This window comes from Engystomops pustulosus, chromosome 1 (assembly GCF_040894005.1).
Source record: "Engystomops pustulosus chromosome 1, aEngPut4.maternal, whole genome shotgun sequence".
Classification (NCBI taxonomy): Eukaryota; Metazoa; Chordata; class Amphibia; order Anura; family Leptodactylidae; genus Engystomops; species Engystomops pustulosus.
In genome coordinates, this window is record NC_092411.1 from 136,243,023 (window position 1) to 136,261,415 (window position 18,393).

Below are 18,393 nucleotides of genomic sequence, written 5' to 3' on the forward strand. Positions count from 1 at the left end.
AGAACGATATATGGTATATTATAGTCACGGACCTTGTACTGGTTTTGTACTGGATCCCAATAGCTACAAATTATGTCTCTGTTTGTAGACCTTGATGATTGGTGATGAGAACCATAATATGCTTTTTGATTGAATATTAATATTCATGATGGAATTAATAAGATTATTGGGTGTATGAGAAAAGTTACAGATTGAATAAGAACCAGCTGTTGCATTATAGTATATAGACATATTAATATGCTTTGAGATTGCCAAATGTTATTTTTCAGAGATTACAGCATTTTTTAAACTTTGCATAAAGCTTTCTTCTATCCTTGAGGGAAAGTGTTTTCTTTGGATTGGGGAGCGCTATGACAGACAGGGGTTCATGCAAGGTTTGCAGTCTGGTAGTCATGAATTTGTAAAAAGACTTTACTGGCCCTGTACTTTGGTTGCTGTTTTACAAAGAATTCTGTTTGAGTTCCAGGTCAAATTTATTGTGTTTTTCTTGCTATATTTATATCGGAGTTATTGTTCGTGGTAGTGGTTGCTCTTGATCACTCGCCACCTGCATGATAAATCTAAGATCTTTCATGGACAACTATTATAGTGATCTGTTGTGGATCTGTGTGAAAATATTATCATGGAAAAATGCCAAATTAGTTGTCATATTGGCATTGAATGTAAAATATGGTTCAAACCCAGCACAAAACTGATGATCAGAGGCAGGTTGGAGGGTCCCAAGGAGGTATGTGATGTTTTTCATAACAAACCTGTCAAACCCAGCAACAAAACTGACGATCAGAGGCAGGCTGGAGATGATGAGCATATTCACAATATACTTTAATACATTTGTATTGTAGTTTATTGCATGAGCAATCAGACACCACAGTATTTATGAAACAAAGAAGAAAAAAAGTTATATATATATTATATGTAAAAGAATGATCCCCCTTTCCCTAGAAATAAATAATGAAATAATTATTTGTGCTCCTTCACTAAAATACTTTTTTTAAAGCAGCAAGGACAAAAGTGAAAGTAGATAGTTAGTATCCGGAGACACGGTATGGATCAATTTCTAGTCAAACTCAATTCTATATTCAGAACAAATATAGGCCTATGGGCTATATTCAGCAAACATTCCAAAGCAAAACGGAAGGTCATGTCATTCCAGGGCAGAGTGGCATCTACTGTCTCTTTCCGTTCTACCTTTAGTGAAACTTTATTCTCCCATGAAATGTCAGACTCACAGTAATGATTTTGGCTGTGAATATCAGCGCACCACTTGACCTCTTTTTTCAGTCTTGAAGCTGATTGCATGCAGGCAGGAAAATGCTACATTATGCTCATAAATCCAACAAGTAAATGAATATACTGATTTTTTCTGGAGAAGACATGATGAATTTAGTTATTCAGTTGTAAAGCTTACATAAGAGAGAACACATTATCACTATGATCAGAACATTCCTGTGCAAACGGAGTGGAACAGGTTGCTTAGGAAAAAAATGATAGAAAGCTGCATAATACGTAGAAAATGCCATGCTTTGTATTTGTCCATCCTGATTAGAGATGTTCCAAATAGCAACTATATCATGGCTAAGATTTTCCATGTAATGGTTAAAAGCCATGTGATGGCTGGGAGAAAGATTCTATTCGCAGGTAAGTACACAGGCCTCTAGGTACACATACATAAAGCCTAAACTTTACTGTAATGTGGGTAAGCACAACCACTTACTGTGAAACTAATTCAATTACTAATTATGGTAACAAAACCCTTACCATAGCATTTGAGTAGCCACACACAGACAGATAACAGATCAACCACTAAATCCACTAACTCTTGACCTGCAACCATTGCAACCCTATCATAACTCATACCAGTTTATTAGTGCAAACTATGAGGTCCATATGGCTACCAGGCTTGAAATCACTTCCTCTAATCATCATCTAAACAACAATAACATAAAGGGATTTCCCAGTTTTAGAAAATAAATGTTATGGTTTGTATAATGAAAAGTTGCACAATTTTCCGACTTAATTTTTGCACCAATTCCTCACAATTTAGATTTGCTTGCTGTCATTGTATTGAAAATTTCTATGTTTACCTCCAGTGGAAATCTTTCCATGAACATATTTTTTTTATCTTACAGTATTGTGTCTTAAGTAAACAGCAGATATAAAAAACCAAGAGGAATTGATTCAGAAAGTATATTGGGAAATTATATAACATTTCTTTGCTGAAACTGGACAGTCCATTTAGTATTGGCATGATGAGGTAACCGTGTATATAGCAGAACCATGAGCACATAGCTGGTATGGAGTCATGATGGGTCTGTGTATCTCTTTACAATGGAGCGTTACAGTGAAGCTCTCTATGTGATGATGTATAGTTCTTGTGTACATGACAGTGTTACAGAGTCTATATGCTTTGGTACAATGCCTGATAGGACATGACATAATTTAGATACAACTGTATGTAGTAGGTCTTAAACGTGTGTGCAGAGATCAAAAGTTATGTTTATATGAGCTTTTAACACAAAGCCAATGAATGTATCAATTACAAATATTAGCAAAGCTGGCAATCACAACTGCAAACATAGAAACTTAGAACATCATCAGAAAACTACACATAAGTGTTGCTTTGTTTTTTTTCTCACTCAGACAAACAGATAGCATATCTTCCTAGAAAGAGAAAGACAGTATTGAAAACAGTCTCTACACCTCCATGCTTTCAAGACATTTTGGAACGAGAAACTAAAAATCTGTGACAGAAATAAGAAATTTTGTGAAACCAAAAACGATAGACAAAGATCATTCAGAGCTTTAACAAAGCGATTTTATTAGCCTTGGCAATCTTGGGTCAATGTAAACAGATCTCAATGCAGCAAGACTCATCTGCTCTCCTTACATGGTTGTTGCAAAGGTGGATCAGAATGAATGTGTGGGTGATCTGTGCAGGACCTCCAGTGAATTCAAAGATCTTTAGATTTTTCTCTTAGTTATTGATTCCTAGAAAGAATGCAAATAAGTTTTCAGAGGTGTTAAATGGAAAACAATACCTCCTTTTGCTATCTTGAAAGGCAGAAATCTTAACATCAAGTATGACCTACAAGAAGTCTAAAAATATGATGTGGGATTAAGCCAAACCAGTTTATCTATTCCATAAGGAACAGACTCCCAACTGTAGACAGCACTGTTTCCACCTGGTTGGGACTCCTCAGTACAGAGTAGGGAACTGATTTGGCTGTGTGAGAGGCTATTGACTAGGGTCAGACTGTAGGTGTTCTCCTTAAGGAGACATTGCCAATTAAGGCCACCTTATAGGCATGTGGAGACTTAAAGCCATAGATGCTCCACTAGTCAATAGCCTCTCACACAGCCAAATCAGTTCCCTACGCTGTACTGATGAGAACCTAACCAGGTCAAAACAGTGCTGTCTACAGTTGGGAGTCTGTTCCTTATGGAATAGATATACTGGTTTGGCTTAATCCCACATCATGTTTTTAGACTTCTTGTAGGTCATACTTGATGTTAAGGGGGCTGCCTTTCAAGGTAGCAAAAGGAGGTATTGTTTTCCATTTAACACCTTGGAAAACTTATTTGTATTCTTCCCAGAATTCCCTAGTGGAGCATCTATGGCTTTAAGTCTCCACACGCCTTTAAGGTGGCCTTAATTGGCAATGTCTCCTTAAGGAGAACACCTACTGTCTGACCCTTATTGATTCCTAGGCATTTACATATTAACTATAATGTCTGTGAAGTCAGGTATCTATTTTGATGGTAAATGTTGACAATGTTGTTGCATGCAGGGACAATTTAGCAGATGTACATTTGTAGGAACTGCCAAAGGGTTTCCTGCAGAACATAGAAATAACACACACAACTCTTCAATCTTTTGGCGTTAATACCGTGGTACAGCAGTGTCAAGTCTTAGTGTCAGTTAATTTCTAGAGAATTATCAATGACTCAGCAAGTAGTAAACTTCTTAATTCTTGGGCATATAATATGTGACTACTTACACCACAACCCTGGAATTAGTGGGGGCATCCTGTATACTATCAATATGCCATCTATCATCTAGTAATGCAGAGGTCCATAACATTATAGCTGTTGGATAAACAAGGACTCCTCATTGGTTGCTATGTAATAGGTCATAGAATTATGGATTTGTCTCTCTCAATGGTATATCTTCATATAGGCAGTATGGGTGGGTGCTCGGGGCCTTTGGCTTGGGAATATAACTCATGCATTCCCCCTCATTGTTATTCATCCACGTTGCCAGCGGAAATCGCTGCAGACAGCTGGTGATGTCACACGGCGGTCTGTTAATCTCGCATATGCGCAGCTGCACTTTTTTCCCTCGCATGGATGAATATCAGCGAGGGGGCATGAATAAATTATTTTCTGATGGAGCGAGGAGGTGCTCAGATAGCCTAGAGTTGAGCAACTTCAGCTCATTTGTATAACGTTTATAACTACATATTTCAGTAAAGAAGACGGCCCGGAGCATGCCAACAGGCGGTCTCCATCACCCCTAAGGTAACGAGCATCTGTTTGGGGACAGTCTACCACTCCTAAATGTGGTGGTAGATTTCCTTTAAGTCAGGTTCTGGATAAAAGCTAATAGGAAGGAATGAGAAACTACAAATTCATCAAAATCAACATAGGGTTTATGATGCGATAAAGAAATTGTCATATAATCAACCTATCCAATTTCTCTGACATATAGACAGCAGTCTTATATTTTTGCATGAATAACAAAGTAATTGTTACCTTCCACTTCCAGCAGTGCAGGTTTGGAAATTGCTGTTCCAAGGCTATTCTTAGCTATGCATCGGTATTGACCAACATCTTCTCTTTGTACTTTTTGAATTCTCAGGCTTCCAGAATCTAGAATGGAGATACGGGCATTCTCCTGCCAATAAAGCAAAAATTATGATACAATTATTCTACCATCCCCTTGGATAGTATGGGCTTCTACACATACAGGCTCCCGACACAAAACGTTTAGAACTGGAAGGCAGAATGAAAAAAAACAATTCATCAGAGACACATGGGGCTTTCAAGAAGCCAAGTCATTTAGCATTTGTACCTAGTAACTGGTCCTGTTTAATTACTATGTATAAGGGAAGTGCTACTCCTAATTAGGATCTTTCATATTAACTTTCAAATCTCTGGGGCCCCACTTGAGAATAATTTGTGTGAGTTTCCTCCGGGTCCTCTGGTTTCCTCCCACACTCCAAAACATACTGGTAGGTTGATAAGATTGTGAACCCCATTGAGGACAGGATTGTGAACCTCATTGAGGACAGTGACTGAATTGGCAAGCTTTGTGTAGTGCTGCATAATCTGTGTGCACTATGTAAATAAAGGAATTATTATTTATTCTAATACAATAACTTGGACTTAGCCAGTGAACTGAACACAGGAAACAAGTTTGGTAGTTACAATGCAATCTTATAGAGCCTAAGGGGGAGAGTGCACATTCAACACTAAGGAACACCATATGAACATTCAAAGTGAACATCTGCATGGTCTTATTAGCGCATGGAGCAGGAATGTTATTCCCAGCCACTCCCCAATGAAAAATTGCAATTGTTTAACTTTTTTAGAATTAAAAACCCCTCCCATTACTGACAACCCCTTTAATTTGGCAGACATATACAAAATATTTTCTAGTAGTGGTTGGGTGAATAATCTGATAATCTGAGCAATTTGAGATTATAATAAGTAGTTAAAGGTATAGACACTTTAAGGGTATCTTTACGGTGTAAACCACTATCACTCTGTTTACATAATACAGTTTTAATAATATTTTTGATTTTAATTGTACTGCTCTTGTCACAACAGAAATCTCAGCACTGCTGTAAACTTAGCCTTATTTATATGTGGCCTAAGGTACACGGTTTTATTCACCTGGTACCTACAACAATAAACTACTTTACCTTCCTTTCTTGATAACCAGCTATGACAGTGTGTGAATAATTATAATTTCCAGCAATTTCACCTGCATAGAAAGATTATAAACTGATACTTTACACAGTATTTTGCCAAATGTGACCCTGAGCTTAAAATAAAGTAAAATATTAATCAATTATTTAATAACTTAACAGTTTTTCATGAAACAAATCTTTAAATTCTATTTTTTACCTTAACAGTATTTTCTCCTTTTATCCATGAAACAGATGGCTTTGGATTTCCCAGGTTATTACAAGGTAGAACTGCTTTTACTCCTTCAATAAGCTTAACATTTATTGGTGGGCGGGTAATTTTAGGCTCTAAAAACATAAATAAAAACAGTAAATATTATATATAACATGTAATGGACAGATTATTGGAAGCCCGCAGAACCTTTCTAAATGCAAACTTTATTGAGCTAAACATTGGTACAGTGAAAAACATACATCTAATACAATCAATACACATTATATAAATAAAGCTGAGATTTCCCACATTTTACATAATATAGCAAACATTCAAAGGATAAAAGAACCTTACTGTGATAAACAAAACCAAAAAAGTTCTTGTGGGTTACCACTTCAAGATAATCAGATTCAACAAAAGCCCAAAGCACGATTGCCTGGTAGAATGGGATGTTCATCCACCCCTTCCTAATAGGTGATATCTCAGAAGAACACAAAGAGTATGACAGATTGCCATAGTAAACAATTTGCCATCTTTTACAATAAGGGTATTTTCTAGACTTCCACAGTCTTGCAATCAATGTCATCTCTATGGTTGTAATATGAAACATTAGAGTTCTATTGCTAGGAGAGAAATCAGTAAGCTCACACGAAGTGGTGCCAGAGGCTGGGATAACTTGATGAGTGAATCAGTCAAAATCTCTTTCCCAACTGAACCAAAAATAAAGGGCACTCCCAAAATACATGTATAATGGACCTCAAAGCAGAATGACATCTCCAGCATTTGTTAGAAGAGGAGGGTTATGAAAGCCCCTCTTTCATTGAATTAGTAGTCAGTTTGTATGTTATTGAGATTTCCTTCATCATTTTAGTAGGCTTAAAGAGAACCTGTCAGGCACATTAACCACCCAAAACGAAATATTTGTTCGTGGCATTAGAACCCTTTGCCCCTATCCATTCATTGTCCCTCTGCATACCTGTAAACTTAAACAATCAGGTCTTAAAGTTGTATGCAAATGACCTGAGATCCATTGAGTCATTCTCGTGTTCATTCAGCTTATTGATGAGTGTGAGGCACAGCCACACCACCCAGTGCTTAACTGACAGTCTGTATAATGATGTGACACTCCTGGTGCTAGCTGCCTCTATGTTCTTCCTGGTGCTGGAGGCCACACCCCCTACAGCCTGTGTGTGTATGAAATACTTTTATACAAATGACTGGCAGCCTGTATAATGATGTGACACTTCTGGTGCTAGCTCCTCTATGTGCTTTCTGTTTCTGGTGACCCACACCCCTCCAGTCTGTGTGTATAGGCGATACTCCTATACAAATGACTGACAGCCTGAATAAGGATGTGACTCTCCTGGTGCTGGCTCCTCTATGTACTTCCTTGTGCTGGGGGCCACACCCCTGCAGCCTGTGTGTGTATGAGATACTCCTATACACATGCCTGACAGTCTGTATAGTGATGTGACACTCCTTGTGCTGGCTCCTCTATGTGCTTCCTGGTGCTAGTGGTTCCACCTATGTGTGTATGAGATACTCATATACGCATAGTTGTTACTCCTATACACTACTTGTGTAGCTGATGTCTGTGTCTCTCACAGGCAGCAGATAAAGCACAATCACTAGCAATGCTTTACTATACACTACACATACCATGTGCTCAGGTTCATTTACATAATAAATAAAAGATGATTTTAGAATTATTAATGTATGAAATGACTAGATAAAGCCTGGGATGAAATCCATGTGAGCTGATCTAACAGGTAGTGATGACAGAAATAGTTCAGAGACCTGATGACAGGAGTCCTTTAAGTTGTGCCAGATCAAAATATGTGCAGAAGTGCTGACAAAAATTCTTTGTGTGCTCATGTCATATATGTATTCATGCTGCTTCTTGGTTTTCCTTGATAACAGTGGTCCCATAATGTTAGTGGGAGTATGTTAGAAAGGAATTCTAGGTATTATGCCTGCTGATCTTTTTCTATGTATGTATCAGAGATATTGACTTGAGACAAACTGACTTGAGGCGGTGATCACTCTCTAGGTGATCACAACATTTGCCTTGTAAATTATTAATGCTTTAATTGTTTAACCTTTTATGCAATGGCATGTCATTTGTAAGAGTACTCCCCTATAGAAGATTACCAGGAATTTCTCATTTCTTCATTGCTATTCTGTTAAGATCTCAGTAGTAATGCTTTCTTATCTCGTGTTTGCTGTAATCTTACTTCTGAATTTTGTGCAACGTTTGCTTATATTTATATAAATTAATACATTTATTCCTATGCAATAATAAAATGCAACATTTTCTACATTTTGCTAGCCATAAACATTTGAATAAAAGTGCTAAAAAAGGTTGTACAGTTCCCTGAAATGGTATAGATCAAAATTGCAGTTTGACCCTCAAAAATTTACAGCGGTGTCAGAATGTGGCAATAAATACATTATTTCCCCTTAATTTTTTTTACCAAATGATTATTTTTTCAATTTCCATATCTGAGCTTTAAAAATTATTGATATGATATACTTCATGTTTGTGCCCATTTTAAAATAACTACAATTAAGGAGACTTTTTAATGTAATAAATGTATAATCTCTTCTGCATACTTATATCTAATTCATGAAATTAAACATTTATTAAGCATTTTCATTATTTCTGCTAAACAATCTGCAACTTGAGAAATCTAGGCTAGAAATGAAATAGAGAAAATCCATTATCGCTTGATGCACACATTTGTAGAGCTGGATCAATCTTAGATACTTTGAAGCAGTCAAGGGCTGACAGTCTTGCTAATCGGGTTTTAAGGAGTGAACAACTGTTGGCACAGACTAAACTCATTTTTATTATCATTGACACTTACTCATTTTCACTTGCAAAGCTCCACAGCTTTTTGCTGGATCTCCAATGCCATTTTTAGCCAGACAACAGTAAACACCATCATCACCTTCCTCCACACTGAGAATGGTCAAGAGCTGCCCATTTTCACGAATGCTGTAACGTGTATCAAATAACCTGTAGATATAGTGTAAATGCTGATGGTTAACACATTGAAGATGTTCATTCTTCTTTTATTCTTAATTCATTATTTTGTTATTAATGCACCTACTGTATATTTAAAGGGTGTCCTGTTACTATAAAACAGCAGTGTAATAAGGAGGCAGTATATTGTGTTGAATAATATATCATTTTGTAGAAAAGATATAACTTTTATTTTCTACACTAAAATCTCTGTTCTTTCTATGTTTTGAACACAACAAAGTGATCCTATCAATAATTATTTATAACCACTACTAGCATCCAGTGACATCCTCTATGACTTTTTAACATTAACATTAACGTTGTTACCAATGGGGGTGAGCCTACAATGTTCAGCCTGAATCCTAGTCATTGTAGTTCAGGTCCGCTAAACCTGAACTGCAATGTTTTTAAGTTTCTTGTTATTAAAAAAGTACTATCATACACATAATTTTTGATATCTTCTATTTGTATTTATTTTCTCCTGTTAGTTCTATCATTGCAGATTTCCGTAATATACAAGTGGTGCTTGATTTTTGTATCATATTCAGAAGCGGTAAAATAGGATAGGATGTTTTCACATTTATACACATCCCTCAGCTCCTAGTGATATGGACGCTTCTACTCAACTGTTTTGACAAGTAGAAGGTGAGTAAACGGAAAATGTTCTGCTCAGCTGTTCTGTGCAAGCACAATTTAGATAAACTCATTGGAAACACATGTACGTGATGACAAGTGCCAAAAATGTGTTTGATGAACTTATTTGAATTATTTTTTTCCATTCTAAGAGAAGCTTGAGGACGAAGCGAAATGCACAGTAAACATTAAAATATATCCAATCTGTATCTTTGTAGCTGACATCATTATCAACATTATTATGGTGTTGCATTATCGAATTTTATATCACTACAAAAAACAATTGATCAACCATGAAGTCTCGTGACACTTTGTCTCTATGTTTTATTTGCTATTTGATAGCCTAGGAGAGCCTCCAACACTATCCAACAGGGTAAGAAATTATTTTTATCCACTATTATTTGCAAATCGGTTCAACCATTCTTGCTTAAATTGGATATTTCAAAGATTTTCTTCCTTCATTTTAGGTATAGTCAATATTCAAGATTAACAGCCAAGATCAAATTAGAAAGCAAATATATTGTGGCCTCAATTCTAGTGCATGTGTAATGGTTTCTAAATCAAAAAGTTAAAGGGGTTCAACCAAAGTTGACATGTATTTCTAGCTCAACCTGTACGTAATATTTATCAATTGTACCGTGGTAATGAAATGAAATGAGCCATGTAGGCCCTCGTACACATCAACTACTGGAATGATGGTAACCTGCAAACCAATATGGGTTGTACATCAGACAATCCTTAATAGCATATCCTTAACAAATGTTTTTTTGCTCTTGCTGTAGTTAGTTTCAGTCATCAGATCCATTGTCACCCTTGGATTTGTGGTCCTATTAAAGACATGACTATAAAGCTTCAAGTATATTTTTTAAACTTGACTGAGATCAGTGACAATGCTGTTTCTTTTTCTTTACAAAAAAGAATCATGAGCTAATTTCATCTGAAAATTGGGTTTCCTTGGAACTAGTTATTATTCTTTCCACATTTCCATTCTCAGGATTGTTAAGTGGAGCCAATGTTTGGCATTACATCACCAGAAATGTCTACTTTAAAGACTGCAAAGCATTGCAAAACATTTTGAAATCACTAAAGAAAACATTAAAAGCTTCACATTTTCAGGATCATCCAAAATATGATCCATGACAAATCAGTGCTAATATGCTAATAGCAATATAATGCAGAGTGCAAGAGTCGGGAGATTGCATGCCAAACATTCATCCATTACATAAATAATCCAGCGGCTGTTTAGAGTAATCCATGAGCATAATGTCTATTGTTGGGATACTTATAAATAGAAGAGTTGGCAGATTCATTTGCTTTTGTAAAGGTGGATTGAATTAGGACTCAGTTACCCTAAGTGACACTTAGAGCATACAGCGAAGACCTTACATCACTGTGAAGCTGTTTGTTGCATGCCTGCAAAACCTTTTTCTGTTCTATTTGTAATGTAAAATTACTAATTATTTCTAATACTTGTGTTATGTTATAAAATAATGAGTACATGACTTTACACATTCAAGCTTTAAAGGGGTTGGCCACTGTACACATGTTTGGTTTGTAAGGTGTGGGGGCAGGATATTAGGTAATTTACCCATATACATCTATTAAAAGTTCTGCACCACATTCTTGATATGTGAAGCCTCCTGTCTTTTATCTCCTCAGCCAAACATTCCTGAGCGTAAAATGGCTGCAGATGGAGGGTCATGTGATCGCTATCTGTTCATGATCAATCGCCCCGCTAGGGAATTGATCTTCTATTCATTAATACTAGCATAATGTCCTAGCAGGGCAATTGATCCTGGACAGATAAAATCACATGACCCTTAATCTGTGGCCATTTATGGACAGGCATGTCTGGCTGATGAGGTAAAAGACATGAGGATCCACTAGCAAAACTATTAATAGATGTGTGCCCTCCACACTTACACGCACATTACAAAAAACATGAGGTAAAGTGGCCAACTCTTTTAATAAAAATGTACACTTATACATGTCTCACCCCTCTCAACCCCTCCCACTGGGAGTCCAAACACGGGGTGCACTTACGCCAGGGACCCACGCAAATTAGCCCTTAAGCTCCACCCTCTTATGCAAAATGCAAAATTTTCCCTACATTCCTTTGTATAATAATTCATTTATTGCATTGTGGTTCATACAATTGGGGACTCTCCTACTCAGTAAGATTTTTCTCTTCTACATGGAGGCAATAAATTACTCCTACCACTATAATCCCTCTAAAGTATAATTTCTCTTCAGTCCTCCTTTTCTGTCTGCTGTGTCTGAGTTTATTGCTTATTAATTCAAGGCTGCTGTCAGAGAGGATACATCTGCAAGATCAATCGAACCTGAGAACTTGACAACAGAAAAGACTGTCTGTTTGTTACGGATGTCCCCACCACCCACATCCCGGGTCGCGAGCACAACCATGGCTCCCTCCAGTCCCCAGCTCCCCTCAGTACTTCCTTACCTCTCCACACTCCTGTTCCAGATCCAGAAGCCTGGTGCGCACATCCCCGCCCCTATGGCATGTGCGCCAGCGCACCGCTTATTGGTGCTGGCCAATTCCAGGAATTCTATAAAATTCAGCCACAGCCTGCATTCCCCGACGGATCTTTCTGCTATATGCTTCAGAGAAAGCTTGTTTCATTGCCTAGTGCTTGTCTACTGATTTCACGTTGTGACCCCGATTCCGTTCCTGACTTTGACTCCATGCTGCTTTTCCTGACCTCCTGCTTTGTTTCTGACATTGATCCTGTGCTGCCTGTCTTGACCTCATGCCTGTCCCCAACCACGATTCTGCCTCACGACTTTGCACCATGCCTTGGCCACCACCGCGGGCAAAGTCGGGCCTTTGGAGCAACCTGGTGGTACCCTACCACAGCAAGTCCTTCCTGCTTTGCAGCGGACTCTGGTAAAAACCATGTGCCACTTAGACTCTTCTACAAGGTGTTGGCTTACATCATCTCTCGCAGTGGTCCTGACACTGTTGTCAGAGTCCACAAGTTATGTACAGGGTTCTGTACACAAATAGTCAATATACTCAGCAGTGAAGCAGTACTACGCAGACAAAAGTACTTAAGCGTTTAAGCTACTGTCCCCTGCCCTACAGCCCTCCCAAAAACTGGCTGATAAGGCATAGTAAATATCTCTCATTGTATTAAAACACTTTTTTTTATTATGCGAGGGAGTCTATCACCTCAAGTAAGCATTACAATTTGTTGGCAGCATGTTGTAGAGAAATGCACTGTGATTTCCAACATACATTTATTATTTGTGTCCATTAAGACATTACCAAGACATTTCCCGTTTACTTTATTTGTTAATGAAGCAATTGGTGCACCCTCGGTGTATCTTTAGCACCCAGAGCACTGACCACAGTAATTCTGACAATACTTATATCCTGCTCATCAGAATAGGGCGGTGATGAAGCCAGGAATAGCACAGTCCAAGTGAGTTGTCTGGGTGCACCAAATGCCTTATTTCCATACAGTCCAAACTGGGAATTAATCAGAAACAGCATAATGAACAGAAATAATAAAGGTATTTTTTAAATTATATTGCATTTCTCTACAATATGCTTTCAGCAGATTATAATGCTTGTGGAGGAGGCAGGCACCTATAATATATCAACAAATTTTGAAGTTTCTATATTATACAAGAAAATATTATACAGACCTGATAGGAATGTTATTGCGAGTCCATATTATTTCCGACTGAGGGTATGAATCAACTGTACACATAAAGGTGGCAACATCTTCCACTAGAGCATCAAGGGTTTCAAGGGGAGTAGTGATGAAAGGAGCTAAAGGAACAAATTATAATTAATATTACATACACAAACACAGTAAATATTCTTGAATAACAGCAAAGTAGTAACACCAAAGAGTACATCCCTTAGCTACAATAAATAGCTACAGGCCTCTCCATACAGACAGGGTATTTGCTACATATTTCAGCAAACACCCATCGCTAACACCCGCAATAAGAGCCAGCGGCGGATGGGGGCCACCTTCTTGATTGTTATCGTTGCTCCTTGTAACATCATCAGGGAGCAACAATCCGTAGCCATGACAGCCTGGAGTTTGTAGGTGACTTCAAATTGGCTAAAACTTTGGCTAAAACTGATACAAAAATAAATAAACAATAAACATCACAAACGTTGAAATAAAAAGTGGTCAAAAGGTTGCATAGTCCCACAAATGGTATCAACGTAAAAATCACCATGTCCTGCAAAAAAATCACACAGCTCCAGATACCAAGGTATGAAAAAGTTATTAGTATCAGAATATGGTAAAATGTACAAAAGGTTATAATTTTTAAAAGCATATTAAAACCTTATAACCCTAAAGAAATAAAGAATGGGGAGGTGTCATTTGTAGCATGCGGTAAAAGATGTACAATCAGAGCATGTAAGGACTTACATGGTGACACTGTAGGTACACTGTTCAGAACTGATTTTGCAAGATACTATTTTAAAGGGTTTTGCCCATGAAAGAAAGTTCTCAAATTGTAATCCCCTAGTGATAGTTACACAATAAAGATAATTTCTAACCACTTACTTAACAATTTTACTCAGTTTTACTGCTGTCTTAGCTCCAACCACTCAGTGATGGTCAGTGTAAGATTACACAGTGTGGGTGAGGACTCTGTAAGCAGACACACTGGGGCACCTTTACTTACCCGTCCGGAGAAGTTCACAGAAAGTGCATTGTCGACAATAATGCACTCTGCCGCGATACACTAAGACTGTGCGCCCAATATCCTGCATGTGTCCTGGTGCATGTAAGTGCTTGATCTTGCAACACAATTTGAAAGGTAAATCCCTTTCAGGGCGGTTTATCTGCTTTAGGCAGGGCCTTGGCCCGCAGGGATGTCGCAGGGTGAGTTCACCACCACTTACCTAGTCTGACAGCTTGCGCCAAGCCTGGTTGTGGTTGTGCTGTTGCTGGACAGGTTCTGACAAGCACCTTCAGAGAGGTAACCTGTGGCATATGCTATCAGATTGTGTATACCTAGTGCATCTTCTAAGTGCATCTATGAGTGCACAAACTGAATTATACCAGAATTGAACCAGAAGAGAACAAAGGGACTATTTCTGTGAGAACTTGTCTAACCTAACTCTTGTCTATCAAAATGTGATTTTAAAGGCACCATTAGATCTTTCCTCCATCTCCTTCTCATTCCAAATCGTGTGGACTTGTAGTGGTACTGAGAAAGATGCACTGTCAAGATGGTGCTTCTGTAGTTGGCTTCCTATGCATTGGCCATGCAGCACTAACTTGGCTCTCTGACCCGATTACCCCCCTTCACCACCAGGCAGATCAGCAGCAGCAGGATCTCCATGTTGCACAACTGGGTGCAATAGGGTGCTGGAACCTGGCAGCCAAGAGGAGCAGTTTCGGTTTCACCAGAGCACATGAAATGCAAGCATTACTGCAGTTCATGAGGAATGCTGTACCAAGGCTACAGTGTTAGCCAGCACCAGGCAGCTATAGCACCAGTACCTGTCAAAAGTGGAGCTATAGACAGTGTCTCTTCGGTCAAACCAACCACAGCACACCACTGTTTCTCCACAACACTGTTAGCGCTGCACCGGCACCCCTAATATAGTATTCCCTATACATGTCTGTCTAGCCTGTGTCTATTTGTCATTGTGACTACTGTATTTTAATACTGTAATTATTTCCCCATATGTAATGTAATGTGGTCATGTAAGCTGTATTGTACTGTATTGCAATATCCTGTTTGTATGAAACTAAGGAACTAGCAACATGTATGAATGCGCCTCTCAAAGTTTATCATTGTATCTGTAAGATTACTTCTGTCACTAGCTGTATGTAACAATTGCCGGAACACTATGTACAAAAGAATTTCTCCCCAGGGGATCAATAAAGTTGTATTGTATCATATAGTATTGTTATACGAACAAAACTCCATCTTAACAAAATTGAATGACGATTGTATAATAGTGACAGAAGGTGCACTACTCTGTTATAAAGGAATCATACACTACTGTATGGATGCAGTGTGCATTAGACCTCATTTTCAGTAGATTTGAACAATTTTGGACACTTTGATATTGTGTCTTATTACATTTTCCAAAATACAATGTTATACTACCTTAAAAGTTCCATCCAAGGGCAAGTTGTCAGTGATCTGTATTTTGCTTGAATTTGAAACAGTCGCACATGTCTACATAAAAAGATTTCTGAGCCTGGAGCAGTTTATGGAAGAGTCATATCTTTCCATGTGCATCTGCAGTAAGTAAATAGCTACATATTTACTTGTGATTAGGGAGATTTGGGTTTATTTTGGGGTCAAAGAAAAAGCCCAGAACAAATGTGATTTAAAGCTGTATATGTGTTGATACCCTGTCAACAGTTTCAGCAGATTATTTCTATGTTTTACTTGTTCTAATGTTGTCTGTATTTTTTTTTATATAACTGGGATCATTTCCAGCTGTAATGTAAAAAGTGGATGAGACTGAACTAGCATTTGAGACAATTTGTCCTCAGAAAAGAAAACCTCTAATATAACAAATTCTTTATACAAACTCACAGTCAGTTTTTTATTCATGTCAAGACTTTTAGAAACCAAATCTGGTTGAGAAACTATGGTAACTAATCTAGGCTTTTATTATTACATTTAACAATTATTAAACAATATCCTATTTCTACATTACTAAATTATAATGCTGCTTATACATCAGTGGGCATTTTGGATTCCTCTGCATAACCTACAACTATGTCACTAGATCTGCTGTAAAGCTATATCTAATATATAATTCTGAGTGTGTATATGTATGTCGGCTAAAGGAATCTGTACCGTTGCATTTACAATCACCAAATTTTGCACAGTTGTCGTCTGTTTCTCAGGGCACAGTTTAGTTCAGGTTTTGAGCCAAAATTTTCACCCCACGCTTTCCAAAATCCACCTATTAACCACCGTATACAGAAGCCATTGTCTGCTGCTGTTGCTGTGGCAGTTGCAAACTGAGCTGTGATTGGTTGCTGTATTTCCACAGATCATTAAATTGAGCTCTGAGCTGTGATTGGTTACCAGTGTCGGACTGGGTTTCCTTAGGCCCACCAGAGAAAATCAATTTGAGGGCCCACTCTTCCTTATCCCCCAGGAAATATTCTCTAGCAGCCTCCAAATTGTGATGTTTTCTGATGGACCTCTGGGGTTCAGTATTGGGTTGAGCCAGGGCCCACCGGAGGATCCTCTGGTACTCTGGTGGGCCAGTATGACACTGTTGGTTACTATAGGCAATGAGTATAAGACAGCTTATGTGTGAGGTAAGATGGATAGAGATACAAAGATAGGGGGAGATTTATCAGAAATGTCTGAGGTAAAACTGTTCCAGTTGCCCATGGAAACCAATCAGAGATCAGCTATAATTTTCACTGAAAGAGACTGTTGGCAACAGACAGTCACTGAAAAAGACGGCCAGCGACTGACAGTCACTGGGAGAGACTGCCGACGACAGTCACTGAGAGAGACTGCTGGCGATAGACAGGGTCAGAGACATTCTGAAACAGTCTATAGATACATATAAAATATTTTTTGTTAACCCATTCTATTTTGTTGTGGCTAAGAGCAGTTATTTACTATCCTAGTAACTACAGCTATTGGTACTATAAAAGACAATCAGTTAAAGATAATTGTTATATTTGGGTAGGAGTAATTCCTATTGCCCACTGGCTGGAAAGGGCTTTGAGTAACTTCATTGTCTGAAGTTTGCGTTATAAATAGAGGTTCCCAAGTTCTTAGTGTATCTGACTGGCCCATATATTCGCTGCATGTGGAGCTGCATAAGCATCAGAACTGGACCATAGAGCAATGAAAGATGATGGCCTTGATGAATCAGGATATCTTTTATATCATATAGTGGGGCAGGCACATGCACGTCACATGCCGGAGAAAGAGGTGGCGCCCCTTACAACTGCACCTGTTTTCCTACTTAGTGACCAAGCTATTTCTCATCAATTCCTTCTACAAGCTATAACTTCTTTATCATACCATCAATTCAACAATTTTGTGTTTCACTCAGTCTAGTATTAACTTTTATTAACCATTTCTTCAAAGAATATTTTTCTAAACTAAACAAAGCTGATGATTTTATAATAAAAATTTGCTTTATTTATTGTGGAACACAAATACATTTTTCACTGTGTCAATATGAGCACAACAATAACAATAAGGCATGGTTTAATGGAAATATTTAACAAGAAGTCCTGGAGTCCCACTGAGGACCCCCAGCTGCCACGACATTCACAACATAATATGATCGATTCTACAGTGCCAAAGTATATAGTTGAGTATTATCAGCATAAAGATGATGCTGGAAACCAAATATGCCAATGGTTTGTCCAGTGGGGGCAGTATAGATGGAAAAGAGAAGAGGACCTAGGACTGAGCCCTGAGGAACCCCGACAGTGAAAGCAAAAGAAGATGAGTGTCTCCATTGTGAATGGAGCAAAGAATCCTGAGGAGGAGCTGGTGATCCACAATATCAAATGCTGCCAAGATATCCAGAAGATTGAGAATAGTCACCTTTGGAGTGCATGGAGCAGAAAACAGATTGTAGGGGAATGGGAAAGTGGAAAATAGAC

At 38.1% G+C, this 18,393-nt stretch overlaps 1 protein-coding gene across 1 annotated transcript in view; it reads right to left on the minus strand.

Moving 5' to 3' along the window:
- MUSK (muscle associated receptor tyrosine kinase) overlaps positions 1 to 18,393 on the minus strand; it is a 92,008-nt gene that overhangs the window by 53,468 nt on the left and 20,147 nt on the right. Inside the window, exons 2-5 of the mRNA XM_072154347.1 lie at positions 13,454 to 13,580; positions 8,991 to 9,142; positions 6,130 to 6,257; positions 4,753 to 4,894 (exon numbers count right to left, since the gene is read on the minus strand). Of these exons, the coding sequence (XP_072010448.1) occupies positions 4,753 to 4,894; positions 6,130 to 6,257; positions 8,991 to 9,142; positions 13,454 to 13,580 (549 nt within the window). The remainder of the gene's footprint in view (positions 1 to 4,752; positions 4,895 to 6,129; positions 6,258 to 8,990; positions 9,143 to 13,453; positions 13,581 to 18,393) is intronic.